This window comes from Leptodactylus fuscus, chromosome 5, assembly GCF_031893055.1.
Source record: "Leptodactylus fuscus isolate aLepFus1 chromosome 5, aLepFus1.hap2, whole genome shotgun sequence".
Lineage (NCBI taxonomy): Eukaryota > Metazoa > Chordata > Amphibia > Anura > Leptodactylidae > Leptodactylus > Leptodactylus fuscus.
In genome coordinates this window covers 154,957,165-154,974,695 of record NC_134269.1, presented here as the reverse complement: position 1 = coordinate 154,974,695, position 17,531 = coordinate 154,957,165, and the positions used below count along the sequence as shown (strand labels likewise).

Genomic DNA, 17,531 nt, shown 5'->3' with positions numbered 1-17,531 from the left:
TGGCTGAGTGTGACTGACTGTGTGTGACTGACTGTGTGTGGCTGACTGTGTGTGTCTATATGATACTGAAGAGCATATAATACTGGGGGAGGGAGGAGGGGGGGGCGTATTAAAGAGCATATAATACTGAGAGGGGCGTATTAAAGAGCATATAATACTGGGGGGAACTAAAGAGCTTATAATACTGGGGGGCGTACTAAAGAGCTTATAATATTGAGGGGTGTATTAGAGAGTATATAATACTGAGGGGATACATACGGAGGAACATATACGATGGGGAGGATGTGTATTGAGGAGCATATAATACTGTGTGGGAGGGAGCGTACTGAGGAGCATATAATACTTGGGGGGGGGTGTATTTATGAGCATATAATACTGTGTGTGGGTGCCACTGTGGAGCATATAATCCTGTGGAGGGCTACTATGGAGCGTATAATACTGTGTGGGGGGGGGGGCTACTGTGGAACATATAACACTGTAGGGGGGCCACTGCAGAGCATATAATTCTGTCTGGGGTCTCCTTACTATTTATATCACACAGTATTTGTTTTATAGCAGACGTGATATTAGTACAGGATGTAATAACATTGCACGGTCACTATAAAACAGATCCTGTGCAATGTAAATAGTGAAAATTAATTGTTCAAAGTACAAAATGCAAATAGCTTTACATTTCAGTACAGTTGTTTGTATTATTGAAAGCTCTGTAAAGCCTCATTCACATGACTGCAATTTGTGGTCCGTAACTGTCCGCAATTGTGAATTTTCACAGTATTAAGTTTAAATTGCTGTGTTGGCACTCCGCGAAAATTTAGTGGGTTTTGGGTTTCAGTTTGGGCACTTGGTAACTAAAAGGTTCACCATTAGAGATGAGCGAACACTAAAATGTTCGGAGTTCGAAATCTGATTCGAACAGCCGCACACTGTCCGACTGTTCGAACGGGTTTCGAACCCCATTATAGTCTATGGGGGGAAATGCTCGTTTCAGTGGTAGGCAACATTCGATCAAATTCTACTTAACAAGTCCATGAGTGAGGGTCTGTCTGGATTCTTCTCCCTGCACAGCTTCCCCGCGTCCTCTTCCGGCCTTGAATTCACTCTGCTAGGCATCGGGCCTGGGCAGAGCCGACTGCGCATGCCCGCACTACAAGCGGACATGCTCAGAGCCGGAAGAGGACGCAGGACGCTGCGCAGGGAGAAGACTTCTAAAGGTAAGAGAAGAACCAGCGTTGATTGGCAATGTATAGCATTCTGCCAATCAACGCTGGTTCTGCATCGAATCTTAACTTCGAACAGATAGTAGTACTCTATCAAGTACGAGTATTTCGAATACCGTAGTATTCGATCGAACACCTACTCGATCGAGTACTACTCGCTCATCTCTATTCACCATCACTGGTCTATAGTACAGCTTGTTTGTATACTATGTTGTGTGTAGCTGTAATTTATACAGTATAATTTATTCTCAGACTGTAATACAGCGTCCTGTGATAAAGCTGTAACATGTAAAAGCGGAGAGAGATTGGTTGCCGAATACAGTCCAGTGAGCTGCTGCCCGCAACTACGTTGCGGTAAGTATTATCTACTAGGAAAACATAAGTAATAAAGTTAAATGTATTTCTCCTATTATCTGTTTTCAAACTTTGTACAAGACTCACATATATACTGTATATTCTACAACAGTTTTTGTACTCGGTGCTATGTACTAGATGTGTTCTTGGGAGTGGAATTTGTCATTTCTAGAGATGAGCGAACACTAAAATGTTCGAGGTTCGAAATTCGATTCGAACAGCCGCTCACTGTTCGAGTGTTCGAATGGGTTTCGAACCCCATTATAGTCTATGGGGAACATAAACTCGTTAAGGGGGAAACCCAAATTCGTGTCTGGAGGGTCACCAAGTCCACTATGACACCCCAGGAAATGATACCAACACCCTGGAATGACACTGGGACAGCAGGGGAAGCATGTCTGGGGGCATAAAAGTCACTTTATTTCATGGAAATCCCTGTCAGTTTGCGATTTTCGCAAGCTAACTTTTCCCCATAGAAATGCATTGGCCAGTGCTGATTGGCCAGAGTACGGAACTCGACCAATCAGCGCTGGCTCTGCTGGAGGAGGCGGAGTCTAAGATCGCTCCACACCAGTCTCCATTCAGGTCCGACCTTAGACTCCGCCTCCTCCGGCAGAGCCAGCGCTGATTGGCCGAAGGCTGGCCAATGCATTCCTATGCGAATGCAGAGACTTAGCAGTGCTGAGTCAGTTTTGCTCAACTACACATCTGATGCACACTCGGCACTGCTACATCAGATGTAGCAATCTGATGTAGCAGAGCCGAGGGTGCACTAGAACCCCTGTGCAAACTCAGTTCACGCTAATAGAATGCATAGGCCAGCGCTGATTGGCCAATGCATTCTATTAGCCCGATGAAGTAGAGCTGAATGTGTGTGCTAAGCACACACATTCAGCACTGCTTCATCACGCCAATACAATGCATTAGCCAGTGCTGATTGGCCAGAGTACGGAATTCGGCCAATCAGCGCTGGCTCTGCTGGAGGAGGCGGAGTCTAAGGTCGGACCTGAATGGAGACTGGTGTGGAGCGATCTTAGACTCCGCCTCCTCCAGCAGAGCCAGCGCTGATTGGCCGAATTCCGTACTCTGGCCAATCAGCGCTGGCCAATGCATTCTATTAGCCCGATGAAGTAGAGCTGAATGTGTGTGCTAAGCACACACATTCAGCACTGCTTCATCACGCCAATACAATGCATTAGCCAGTGCTGATTGGCCAGAGTACGGAATTCGGCCAATCAGCGCTGGCTCTGCTGGAGGAGGCGGAGTCTAAGGTCGGACCTGAATGGAGACTGGTGTGGAGCGATCTTAGACTCCGCCTCCTCCAGCAGAGCCAGCGCTGATTGGCCGAATTCCGTACTCTGGCCAATCAGCGCTGGCCAATGCATTCTATTAGCCCGATGAAGTAGAGCTGAATGTGTGTGCTAAGCACACACATTCAGCACTGCTTCATCACGCCAATACAATGCATTAGCCAGTGCTGATTGGCCAGAGTACGGAATTCGGCCAATCAGCGCTGGCTCTGCTGGAGGAGGCGGAGTCTAAGGTCGGACCTGAATGGAGACTGGTGTGGAGCGATCTTAGACTCCGCCTCCTCCAGCAGAGCCAGCGCTGATTGGCCGAATTCCGTACTCTGGCCAATCAGCGCTGGCCAATGCATTCTATTAGCCCGATGAAGTAGAGCTGAATGTGTGTGCTTAGCACACACATTCAGCTCTACTTCATCGGGCTAATAGAATGCATTGGCCAATCAGCGCTGGCCAATGCATTCTATTAGCTTGATGAAGCAGAGTGTGCACAAGGGTTCAAGCGCACCCTCGGCTCTGATGTAGCAGAGCCGAGGGTGCACAAGGGTTCAAGTGCACCCTCGGCTCTCCTACATCAGAGCCGAGGGTGCGCTTGAACCCTTGTGCAGCCTCGGCTCTGCTACATCAGAGCCGAGGGTGCGCTTGAACCCTTGTGCACACTCTGCTTCATCAAGCTAATAGAATGCATTGGCCAGAGTACGGAATTCGGCCAATCAGCGCTGGCCAATGCATCCCTATGGGAAAAAGTTTATCTCACAAAAATCACAATTACACACCCGATAGAGCCCCAAAAAGTTATTTTTAATAACATTCCCCCCTAAATAAAGGTTATCCCTAGCTATCCCTGCCTGTACAGCTATCCCTGTCTCATAGTCACAAAGTTCACATTCTCATATGACCCGGATTTGAAATCCACTATTCGTCTAAAATGGAGGTCACCTGATTTCGGCAGCCAATGACTTTTTCCAATTTTTTTCAATGCCCCCGGTGTCGTAGTTCCTGTCCCACCTCCCCTGCGCTGTTATTGGTGCAAAAAAGGCGCCAGGGAAGGTGGGAGGGGAATCGAATTTTGGCGCACTTTACCACGCGGTGTTCGATTCGATTCGAACATGGCGAACACCCTGATATCCGATCGAACATGTGTTCGATAGAACACTGTTCGCTCATCTCTAGTCATTTCCCTTGAAAAACTGCAAAAATGCCATAAAGAACATATCTCACACTACGATAACACTGAGTATCCGGGTGATTTCATCCACACCACAACCACCAGCAGAGAGGGCGTAATGAACATCTAGTGACCATAATCATTAGACTGTTGCCTCCAGATGTTGTCATTTTATTTTGATAAAAATTTAATAAAAACCTATAAAGGCTGTCATATACCTGAGGATGCCATATCCTAGGGGAAAACACAATGTACCCACAATAAAACATAACCTTTATTACAATAAATTAAAAATGATTTTATTAGAAACCAATGAAATGTATTAATTCCAGCTTTTGAGAGGAATTAGATTTATGTAGTGGAGATATACAGTTGCCTCTGGATCGAAATATCCATAACTCGTCCTAAATTCTCACTACCTTGCTAGGCAGTGACTGTCCTGAGAAAGGTAACCCTGTGTAGAAACTACAATCTAAATGCCCAAACAGGTAAAAATATTATAATACCATTTTATGTTTTCATCTGCATTCTTTTTTTTTTTACTATATGTTAGAGGTATAAAAGGGTGCACAGGCTGGTGGCATTTGGTTCCATGTCCAATATTGTTGTCCACTAATAGTATCTACATCAGTACCGTGCAATGGGGATAAATAGCAGAAACTGGCGACACACTGCTTACCATTTACACCCAGCTCAACAATTGAGTCCTTATTGGAACCGTCTATGCTCAGCTATGAAGCGCACCTAGGAATGTTGTATTTTCATTGAAGCGGTTATCTGCTTATATTTTATCAAAACAAGCTAAGAAAGCTGCAGTGTTGAATATGATAGCTATGTGTTTTCCAACCTAACTAATTTAATTTACATTATTACATTACTAATATATACAAATTTTATTATATTACAGAAATACATAATCTACTGAGATTAATAACTCGTAAAAAAATCTAAATTCCCTTTCTAGTCTGTGACCCATCTGCTTGTCCAGCAGTAACACACCCAGAATGCAGACAGGACCAGATTTCAGTTCAGGTTAGACAAGAGGACTCCTGCTGCTTCTCCTACATCTGTGGTAAGTTGATATTCACATCAGTACCATTTATGCATTGTTTTTATTAGCTGTGATCATGCATATCTCAGTATGGATATCAGTGAAAAACCTGCGATCGGTTCTTATGGATGCCTGGAGTAAAGCTGTGTGAATGTGACTTTGTGTAACAGTGTCATCCACAGCGCTCTGTCCCTTTAAAGCTGTAATACAGAAGTGAAGAAAAATGGCTGGGTTGCTATGGAAACCTGGAGCAAAGCTTTGATGTGTGGTACTGTGTGCAGAGGCATGTATCTAATCCTCTGACGTTTGGTACTGTGTACTGAGCTGCATATCTAATCCTCTGATGCATTTGGATATTAGTGTTGGATTGTGCATATGTATGGCAGTGTGACTATGAGTTAAAGACTTGCAGGTTTGTACTGGCTAATGCAGGTCATTGTTTTGGGAATACTGTATCTCCGGAACGGTACGTCCAAGAAAGTTGGGTCCTGGTCTAAAACTTACTTGCATGTAGCCTAAGGGTGCACCTTTTGATGGCGTAGTGAGCACTCACCCAGTATTAATAAGGTGTGTTATACAATGACCACTGAATTTTGTGAAAAGTAAATTCCATTATGCAACAAAATGAGACCCAACAAACACAACTTCTCACAAAACAACAACCCATTGTATGAAAAAACTGATTTGGTCCCTTAAGCGTAACAACTTCTGGATGATGATTTTCTGGCAGTATTTGTGTCATAAATACATTTTGTACTATAGTTTATTAAACAATTTTGGATCCTTTCTGTGAAATCCTGCATTTTTCACTCTTTCCCTTGCTTTTGTTACAGGCTGTAGGTTGTCTAAATTTTCTGTGAAAACAGACTGTTGAAAAAACAGTCAGGAATGGGATTGTTATATTATATATATTGCACAGCTGCATATAAATATCCTCATCCCGACTATGTTTTCAACTAGTGATATATTTGGAAATAATTTACATGGGGTCATGTTTCATATGACCCCAAAAGCAAGTTTTTATGTTTTATAATGTTTGCCATGTAACTGTTTGCAGTGACCCTCCTCTACCCCCGTACACAATAACATTAAGTGAGAGGAAGAAGCAGCTCTTAATACAGAAACAAGGAAAAGAGTGAAAAATGCAGGATTTCACAGAAAGGATCCAAAATTTGTTTTAAAAAGTATATTATAAAATTTATTTATGACACAAAGGGCTTGTTCACACGGAGAAAACGGCACGCAATGTAAACGTGCGTTAACGCGGCGCTAACGTGACCGCAAACATGCACCGTCAAAATCGCGGCACAAACGTCCCGTACATGCGGCACATTGTGTGCCGCGTTTACTCCGTGTGAACAAGCCCAAATACTACCAGAAAATCAAAAGTCTGAAAATTTAGTTTTCAACTTTACAACTATGTACTTTTTTCTATCCTTTATGCTGTGGTGTTTCCAGGGATTATTCACTCTGAAATGGTCTGGTGTTTATATTGGCTGTAATGTGCAAGGAAGCCCAGAATATAACTGATGGGCTTCTGTGTAGTAAAAATGTTGAGCAGATAATATTCTCGTGCTATGTGGTCATTAATAAGAATTAGTATCAATAATCTCTGAGATGGGATAGTTTTAGGTTTGCTAACCTCCAAGTTCCAAGATGTAACATAACAGTGAAAAACATTGCACTTGTGCTCACTAATGTTTGCTAAAATAGTGCAAAAAAGTAATAATAGTTTATTTTATACATGTAGTTTGTGAATCCTGTATAGAACCTGTTCCTGTTTGCAGAGATGGAGAAATACTTACAGTAGATTTGAACACTACTAAACAATGCTGTCCCCGATACACATGTGGTAAGTATTTTTATGTTATTTTTCTAACTATTATCACTCAAAAACAAAAGTGTTAAATTTTGCTATCTGAAACAATCTATTATGTGAAAAAAAGCCTATTAAATGAAAAAAAAAATAAAAAAAATAAATCTAAATCAATATTTGGTGAGGCAACCCTTTGGAGGAGCAGTCTTGGAAGTGAGGATATGGTCCTCACGGAGCCCTTATCTCAAACTCACCTCTATAAAAGCAGATGATCAGTTAGCCATGGGCATTTGAATATCATCACCTTACTGTACTTAGACTATGGAAGCTGGAAGCAGTATGGGTGTAATTAATTCTTCACATGCTCCTTGTGCATTTTAACCTAGTTAATTTGTGACATAAATAATAAGATCATAGTATGTAATAATAAGATCTATGTAATAATAAGATGATAGATTATCTCATAGACCATATAATGCAAAGATTGTGTACTCCTTTTATTTTCTCATGACTGTATATGTACATATGTAGGTAAGAAACTGTGTGTGTGTGTGTGTGTATATATATATATATATATATATATATATATATATATATATATATACACATATACAGTGTCTCACATTTTTGTGATTATTTCATTATATATTTTCATGGGACTGTATAATTTGTGTATGGTATGTAACCCTCAAATGTAAAGCACCATGGAATTAATGTTGCTATATAAATAAACAATAATAATAATAATAATAATAATAATAATGGGACAACAGTAAAGACATGATAATTTGATACAATCTAAAGTAGCCAGTGTATAGCTTGTATAACAGTGTAAATTTGGTGTTCCATTAAAATCATTCAACACACAACCATTAATGTCTAAAACTGGCAACAGATATGAGTACACCCCTAAGTGAAACTGGACAAATTCTGCCTATTTAGCTATTATCTACTATGTCGTCAGGAGACTGGTTAGTAACACAAATTCTCAGGTGTGAATTGGGAGCAGATGTCTTACATTTGGTGTTATTGCTCTCATACTGGTCAACAAGGCACCTCATGGCAAAGAACTCTCTGAGGATCTTTAAAAAAGAATAAAAAAAAAAAAAAAAAAAAAAAAAAAAAAAAAAAGAATTGTTGCTCTACATAAAGATGACCTCAGGTATAAGAAGATTGCCACCTCCCTGAATTTGAGCTGCAGCATGGTGGCCAAGACCTTACAGAGTTTAACAAGACAGGTTCCACTCTAAACAGGCCTCACCATGCTATACCAAGAAGTTGAGTGTCTGTGCTCAGCCTCATATCCAGAGGTTGTCTTTGGAAAATAGACATATATGTTCTACCAGCATTGCTGCAGTGGTTAAAGGGATGGGGGGGTTATCCTGTCAGTGTTCAGACCATAATCCACACACTTCATCAAATTGGACTGCATGGCTGTCGTCCCAGAAGAAGCCTCTTCTAAAGATGGTGAATAAAAACAGTTTGCTGAAGACAAGCAGACTAAGGACATTCATTACTGGAATCATGTCATGCGCTCTGATGAGACCAAGATAAACTTATTTGGTTCAGATGGTGTCAATCATGTATGGTGGCAACCAGGTGAGGAGTACAAAGACAAGTATGTCTTGCCTACAGGCAAGCATGGTGGTGGGAGTCTCATGGTTTGGGGCTGCATGTGTGCTGCTGGCTGTGGGGAGCTACAGTTCATTGAGGGATCCATGAATGCCACCATGTACTGTGACACACTGAAACAGAGCATCATCCCTTCCCTTTTGGAAAATGGGACACAGCGCAGTATTCCAACATGATAATGACCCCAAACACACCTCCAAGATGACCACCTGTATCCAGACCTAAACACTATTGAGCATCTATGAGGCATTCTGAAACGGAAGATGGAGGAGTGCAAGGTCTCTAACATCCACTAACGCCATACTGTCATCATAGAGGAGTGGAAGAGGATTCCAGTGGCAACCTGTGATGCTCTAGTGAGGGTTAAGGCAGTGCTGAAAAATAATGATGGCCACACAAAATATTGACCCCCTTGGGCACAATTTGTCCATTTTCACTTAGGGGTGTACTGACTTTTGTTGCCAGGGGTTTAGACCTTATTAGCTGTGTGTTGAGTGATTTTGATGGTACACCAAATTTACACTGTTATACAAGATGTACACTGACTACTTTAGATTGGATCAAAGTATCATATCTTCATTTTTGTCCCATGAAAATATATAATGAAATAATTACAAAAACATGAGGGGTGTACTCACTTTTGGGAGATAATGACTATAAATAAATATATATACAGTAACAATATTACTTTTTAAACCTACTATCATTTTTTATTTAGTATGTGATGAGAAACTTTGCACTGCACCACAGTTGACCTGTTCTCCTGAGTCCCAGTTGGTCAGAAAAGCATCAGATGGAAATTGCTGTCCAGACTGGTACTGTGGTTAGTATGGATATCTGTATTGTGTTATTTCAGATGTGATGTAGTCTAATTACATACGTGGCTCTTTTCTCACTAGTAGCATGACTTCCATTCTTATGGGATCCATTATGCATATAACCAAGCATTTTGGTGCTTTGAAAGGTCCATTATGATATTTTATCCGCTGGTGACTTGAGGAATAGTATAGTATTTAATACTGTCCAGTGTCAACAAGCAAACAAAATATGATGAAAAAGAATTAATATTAGTGTGAACATACCCTTAGATTGGGCATACTAGGTAAATGTGAGAAAGTACATTATAGAACTGCCTAATACGTAGCATATTTTACTTGTCTTTATGATAAATATAGATATTATGAGACTTCCAATCTGTAATTTTTCATCTTATGTAGTTTTATGCATCTTTAAATAACTCATTATACACATAGCAATGCAGACTACTAATTTAGACATGCTGCATTTCGCCAAGACCATTTATTCATATTGATGAGAGTTTTCTTGTCTGCCATAGAATGTAGCTGTGGAAATGACACAACCCTGGACTGTGCACTGGTAAGTATATACTGATAATTGATATTATATTGGAAAGTTTATGGTAACAGCTTTAAAACCCATGGCAACCTGGCTAGCTACTAATGGCTAAAAACAATGATGAGGGCATTACACATTAATTCTCCAAACTCCCACAACCTTATATTATAGTAGGAGGAAGGAGAGGGGAAAATACCAGGAATGATAATGTATCCAATTTATCTCTCAGTGGAACTTAAGTATAAACCCTTCAGATAAAAGCAATTACTAAAAGTACCAATATAGAAAACCTATTTGCTATTGTTAGTATACACACTGAAACAAAGCATGATCCCTTACTTTTTGGAAAATAGGACGCAGGGCAGTACTGTGCAAAATGTTTTAGGCAGGTGAAAATGCTACAAAGTTAGAATGCCTTCATTAAATACAAATGTTAATATTTAATCAAGTCAATATTTGGTGTGACCAACCGTTGAAAGAAGAGTCCTGGAATTGATGATGTGGCCCCCACAGACCCCTAATCTTAACATCATTTGGTCTATCTGGGATTCCATGAAGAGACAGAAAGATCTGAGCACAGAAGATCTGTTCAAAAACTGTTTGCAAATGTACCTAGGAGAATTGTTGCTGTCTTGAAGGCAAAGGGCGGTCACATCAAATATCCATCTGATTTAGACTTCTCTTTTGTTCATTCACTTCATTTTGTTAAATGACTAAAATAAACGATTAACACTATTTTTGAGCACGTTCTTACTTTGCAGTTTTTTCCACACTTGCCTAAAATGTTTGCACATTACTGTATATTTATGTCCAGTTATTATAAAATAAATGTATATGTGAAAGGGGCAGCAACTATGTTATACTATCGATATGGAGTAAAGTTAGACTCAGGTTGGACAGACTCCAATTAATGTCTGGTGTACATTGGAGAGCACTTTAATGATGCATGACACTTTTGTTTAATATAGGGGGAGCTTCAGAGGATTGATACTGACCGACACAGTCCGTGTGGATGCACTCATTACATATGTGGTAAGAAATCCTCTATGGCTATATAATCTATTTATACTATATAACATACTGTAATTCAGTCATCTCATACACATATCTAAAAGTAATTCTTGTTGTGTGTATTCCTGATAATTGTGTTTATCGATTTCCCACAGTCACCTTTGGAACAAATAATATTGTGTGCCTGAAAATCTTTTGTTGAAGATTTCAATGCACACTAAATAGAAAGGTAACCATCTATTCTAGCAACAGGCATGTTACTCTGATCATGAAATGGCCTGTTCGTGGAGGAGACACTAGTTAAAGGAATCATTGGAATTTCATGTCTGACATATACTTAGGAGTCCCCTTTAATTTAAACTAAAGTCAATATTAATAATGGTGTTAAAAGGGATTGATCCAAAATGATATAAGCACTCTAAGTCACTATGGTAGTGACCTGGTTTATGTGGGTTCGGTTACTAAAATGCCCAACACAAGTTGTGGCTGGCTCAAAATTTCTCCACCAACAACTGTTGCAAAAGAAATATGACTTTTAATACAAGCTAAGAAAGCTGGTCTTCAACAGGGCACATTGCGCTCTTACTTTAATAGGATAATAGCAAAAATAAATAGTGACCACCCTTGCTAACTCAGTAAGTTATGACGGTAGTGAAGTATTCCCTACTAACTATAATGGGTGTATTGTGATTATACAGTTCACTTCATTTGTTGCCTATGAACACATACTATGTTTTCTTTTCTAGAAAAGGAAGAAGTGTGCGTATATCAGGGAATCACTGTGCTGCACCCTGGTCAGTCACTTGTTGAGTATTTGAATGGGGAGCCTTGCTACACTGTAAAATGCTTAAATGAGAAAGATCCTGCAACTGGATTTTATGCAATGGAAACATTGACTGTAAACTGTTCCAAGAACTGTTCACCTGTAAGTACTGTCACTATCAAACTACTTGAAGCAAAATATTTATCATTTAACTGTTTCTTCATATTTGTCTGCAATCTTATAGAAAATTGTATGGAAATTAGGTGAAAAAGGATTTTGGGGTGTGCTATAGAATATCTCCCCTCCTGAAAATCCTCATGACATTGCATTGTTGCTTTGGCATTTGCGCCCAAAGAATTAAACAATTTTTTTTTTTAAATTCCCTTTTCAACTGGCAGGCAGTCCAGACTGCTACATATTCTGTAGATGCCACTGCCACACTGTTGGCATAATAAGGACAAAATGAAACAACAAAACACCAATGCTCCTTCCACTAGGAATGCTGTGTCGGTGTGGCATTCTGCTCCCATAAGGAATAACTTTATGGTCATTTGTTTTGGAAAGTCACTTCTTCATCATCATTGTTTTAAAGCAGGAATGCTACCACAAATTTTTCTTCAAGATAACAAACCTGATTAAAAAAAAATAAATTCCAATATAAAACTCATGTACATGGGCAGGTATCTGTTTTCCCATAGACATACAAGTTACTGTGACTTTGATGTTACTTTTACTGTGTTTGCCTTAGAGAGATAGAAATGGGCTAGATAGAGTCCTTCAGGGCTTGTCAGTGTCATTCGCTGTGTTTTAAGCCTATTAAACTCTAATTTGTGACAAATTTTATGGACCTGAAACGACTCGTTTGACTGAACCACCCAAACCTAAGATCTTCAGAGATCTGTCTATCTGTAAAAAGCTCAATCATCCCATTTCATCCGAATATGGGTGCAAAATTGGGCAAAAATGCTTGAGTGAAGCTGACCTTGTACTTACTCCAGTTTCCATCACTTTCAGTTAGTGTTTTCTATCACCTGGAATGTTGAATTTCAACAACCTGATATTTTGTTCTTCTGGTATGGATAGCATTACCAGTAGTGTATTTCAATAGTTTTTATTCTAAAAACTATAAAATCAAGGGCACATAGAACTGAATGGGTCCATATAATATGTGGTCCTCAATAATAAACTAGGTAAACAAAAAACAGAGACAGCACCGAGCTGCATATGGTGAGGTACCGTATGGTAAGCGGAAGTGTGTGTTAAGAGAGCTTCTCACCTTGAAAGGTTGTATCAAACAACCAATTGTTAGGCTTTTGAACCACTTAAGGAAGGGGGGGTTCCACCCCAGGTACTGAGACAGCAGGATCCGTACCACCCTTGGTGTCAACAATGTTGGATATGGACCGGAACTCAGAGAGGATCACCGCGCTCAACCAATTGACATTCGGATAACTCTTTATTTCAGAAAAGTTCTACTTTTCTGAAATAAAGAGTTATCTGAATGTCAATTGGTTGAGCGCGGTGATCCTCTCTGAGTTCCGGTCCATATCCATCAATAATAAACTAGACTGGTCTGATCACTTGGAGGCGCTGCACGGAGGGGGTCACAGCAGACTCTACCTGCTCAGGAGGATGAGGGCCTTTGGAGTCCAGGGGCCACTTCTTAGGGCCTTTTTCAACTCTGTGGTTGCTTCAGCCATCTTTTTTGGTGTGTCCTGCTGGGGGAGCAGTATATCAACCAGGGACAGAAATAGACTTGACAGGCTGATTAGAAAGGCCAGCTCTGTCCCGGGGAGCCCCCTGGACTCAGTACAGGTGGTGGGTGACAGAAGGATACTGTCCGTGGTGACCTCCATGCGGGAGAACAAATCCCACCCTATGTATGGGACCTTGATGGGACTTGGCAGCACTGTAAGTGACCGTCTGCTTCACCCCAACTGTTAGAAGGAGCGCTATCGCAAGTCCTTCCTTCCAACCGCGATCAGACTGTATAATCTACATCAGACCAAGCGAAGATCACTCCGCACAGAAAACTAATAATTATGACTATGAAGTCTTCCTTCTTTCTTCTTCTGTTCCTTAACTGCTATGGACTCCTAGTATATCTTCTTTTCTCAGCATATGTGTATCTACTTCCATAATATATTACTGTGTATTATCCTGTATCTGTATTACTATGCTACTGTAACATGCTGAAATTTCCCCACTGTGGGACTATTAAAGGATTATTTTATCGTATCTTATCTTACTGTTGTAAGGCTTTGGCCAAAACATGAATACTTAGTATTTCACAGAGTTACATGTCGGTAGGAGGAGGAGAATCCTACCGTATTTATCATTACACTGTGTGTCTACTGTCTATTCAGTAATGTGACAAGAAGATATCATAGTATATAGATTGTACATAAAACGGACAAAGGAAAGGATGCGAGAAATTAGGACTATAGATTGTTTTTGATCCGAAACACAATTGTAGTACAAAATACTTTGTGTATACCAGTTTAATGAGAGTGACATTTTCATGTTCTGATTCCATAGAATCAAGTTTACGTCCCATCATCAAACCATCAAATGTGTTGTGGAACCTGCAAAAATGTGTCTTGCACTTTTTACAGCGACAATGGAACATTCACTATATATGAGGTAAACCTACTTCTAATCTAGGTGAAGAGAACATTCTTTTTTTCTTTCAACACAGGTACAGTGCGCACAACACAAGAAAAGATCAGTAACACTAGGAGGTTTAACACAAAAAATAGTACTAAAGCAATAATACAGTACATTATTACACCATCAATAGCCGAATATTGTAAGGGAACTAAGACCCTGCACTTTTGACACTGGTAAATTATAGCACTACATGGCGAGTTTTTCCATGGAGAGTGTCACGGACTGGTCTACAGATGGACAAGTGAATCTCTGGTGAGCCCCTGAGCTTGGTGGGTTCCTAAATTACACATGCTCATTGTACAGCATCTCGATCAGGCTATACATCAAAGTGCTTTCGCACAAGCTATCTGTTTTGCGGAATACAATACTACAGACATTGTACATCCTAGTGTATTTCCAAGTGTACTCTGTGCATTGTGTGCCATGCATGTGTCATCCATTTTTTTGTGCCCACAAAAAAGGGGATGCTGTCTATTTTTAATATTTCAGCAATCATGTATCTGTGAAAAAAGGACAGCACACAGATTTTTTTTCCCCCATGGACTCATAGACTTGAATGGCCAAGATAAGTAGAGTAAAAATAGTGTGCGCCACTATTCTTTTCTCAGTACATCTCGGTTTATGAAAAACAAAGTACGTGTGGATGGCTCCATTGACCATTTCACTGACAAATAGTATAATATACTGAGTAGATTATTTAAGAAGCTACTCAGTTTATTTTTATATACTGCAGACACCTTGTTTGGCTGAGATGACTTTTAGGTGCAGTCAGGCCAACCAGAATCCTTGGGCCCCATCTTCCCAATCACACTGCAGAGACCCCAATCGCCAGTCTCCTTGCAGTTTCTGTTGCTTCCTTAGGCTGGTACGTTCTCCCTGTGTTTGTATGGGTTTCCTCCAACGCTTCAAAGACGGAAGTGAAATTTAGATTGTGAGCCCTACTTGGGTCAGTGAATCATCACAATATTTGCCAAGAACTATGAAATATGTGGGCGCTATATAAGCAAGAAAATAAATGACTAACAAAAATGAGACAAATGTAAAAGCACCCTAAGGCAGGGTTCACATCTCTGCCAGGTATCTCTTTGGTGCAAATCCTTCTAAAATTGCCAAGTCCATGTCTAGTGGTGACTAGAGAAAATGCAGGAATGGTTGTCCCATAATCAAAAAATGGAGCTTGAATTTCTATGTATGAATAAATTAACCAGTACAGAATGAAATAGCCAGAAAAACAACATGGTGTAAAAAGGTGGGCATTCATTTTTCACTCGCATATTATACATACTTATATGTGATATATAATGTCAACTCAAGTTCGCAAAATCAATTATGAAAATCAACTAAAACATTTAACCAACATTTTTTGTTTTATAGGTGGGCGATTCATGGATTTCCAATTGCACTAAGTATGAGTGCACAAAGACTGCTGTAGGTGCCATGATTCTGGGCTCTAGTGTTGTCTGCCCTCCTTTTAATAGCAGTGAATGTCTAAAGGTTTGTGTTGTCAGTATTAAAGGCATGCATGGTTTAATCTATTATACTAGTAAATGTACTGTGAAGATCCACAGTAAAATCATTCTCTGCATGGATTTCATTAGTTTTGGCAAAGTACTGGGCTCTAGTTTAGGTGAAAGACTTTTAACACTCAATAAGAACCTACAGGTGGGTCCAAGGTTTGTCCAAATGTTTTTCTCTTTCTTTAACTTTAAGAGATGATTTGCCCTGCAAATTTTAGTCCTCACATACCTCTGTCTAGTCACATTTAGGATTTGACACCATATTGATGTACGAATACTCATTAAAACGCATGTGTTATATTAAAGCGCATATTTTCCTGAAAATTCTATAGGTTATTTTTTCCACTGAATTCAATTAAGGTACCAGTTACAGCAGCCATTTTGAGCAGTGATTGAGTTTTACATCTGTTATGGGGCCACAGATTTATCTAATAGGAAAATATAACCCTTGGTTTTACCTACCTTTTAGGGTTAGATCACACGGCGGAAACCTTTTCCGCGATGTTGCTTTTTTGCGCGGCTAGTCATGACAGGATGCTGATACAGTGCATCGGCATCTCGTCGTGGTATCCCGCTCCTGATTAGGCCTGGATGAATTGGTCTAAGCAGGAGGGTGTCTCGAACCGCGGACAGCATGGCTGACTCAGCAGGAGATTCCGCGTGAAGATAGGGCATGACGCTTTTTATTCCCACTAGCTTCAAAAAATCGCTAGCGGAAAATAGATGCAAATGACTCCCATTGAAATGAAAGGGAGACGTTTATGCAGGCAGTACTTTACATAGTCTGTTACTGTAACAACTCACAAACATTTAGCAATAGATTTTAGAAGTATTATTAGACTTACTTATCAAATTTTATAAATTCTTTTTTCTTTATTTTTGTGAATAATATCTAAGAATGACAACTGTGATATGGCTTATTCAAAGAGCCTCTCACAGAATCACAAGAGCAGATTTATGAATAACATTGCATGAACATTTTTTGTTTTATAGGTGGGTGATTCATGTTAACATCAGTGATAACTATTAGAGATGAGCGAATAGTATTCGAAACTGCAGTTTCGAATACCTCGCTCCATAGGAATGAATGGGAGCGGCTGTGTACCGGTGGCCGGCGCTTAACCCCTTGCAGTTCTCCCGCTCCAATTCATTCCTATGGGAGCGAGGTATTCGAAATTAGAGTTTCGAATAGTATTCGCTGATCTCTAATAACTATGACATATTCTTTAAAATGTATTGCTGCCTTAAAAGTCTCTGGTATCATAGCATTCAGCTGGTCAGCATTCTATACTAGATCTGAACTGACCTGATGCTTGCTCCTATTTCGTCACAAAAACAAATTACTAGATATGCAGGCAACATTGGAGTCATAACTTGTCCTATGCCCTAGTACAGGGGTCCTCAAACTACGGCCCGCGGGCCACATGCGGCCCGTCGAGGACATTTATCCGGCCCGCCGCATGTGTCCCGCACGTAATTGCCTGGATCGCTCACTAACGGGGAATCCGATTCCCCGATACTGAGCGGATCGCTGCACAAGCAATTGAAAGCTTGTCATTGTAAGCTGCGGTTGCACGGCCTACACTGACTGCTGAGACTGACCTCTGCCCCGACGCAATCGTGGTGACACTCGCGCTTACGCAAGCGCGATGACGTCATCGCGCTTGCAGTC

General features: G+C 40.3%; 1 protein-coding gene across 1 annotated transcript in view; it reads left to right on the top strand.

The window, feature by feature from the left end:
* OTOGL (otogelin like) overlaps positions 1-17,531 on the top strand; it is a 158,788-nt gene that overhangs the window by 128,163 nt on the left and 13,094 nt on the right. Inside the window, exons 46-54 of the mRNA XM_075274539.1 lie at positions 1,470-1,571; positions 5,008-5,115; positions 6,845-6,946; positions 9,261-9,365; positions 9,879-9,919; positions 10,867-10,930; positions 11,656-11,834; positions 14,211-14,315; positions 15,717-15,836. Of these exons, the coding sequence (XP_075130640.1) occupies positions 1,470-1,571; positions 5,008-5,115; positions 6,845-6,946; positions 9,261-9,365; positions 9,879-9,919; positions 10,867-10,930; positions 11,656-11,834; positions 14,211-14,315; positions 15,717-15,836 (926 nt within the window). The remainder of the gene's footprint in view (positions 1-1,469; positions 1,572-5,007; positions 5,116-6,844; positions 6,947-9,260; positions 9,366-9,878; positions 9,920-10,866; positions 10,931-11,655; positions 11,835-14,210; positions 14,316-15,716; positions 15,837-17,531) is intronic.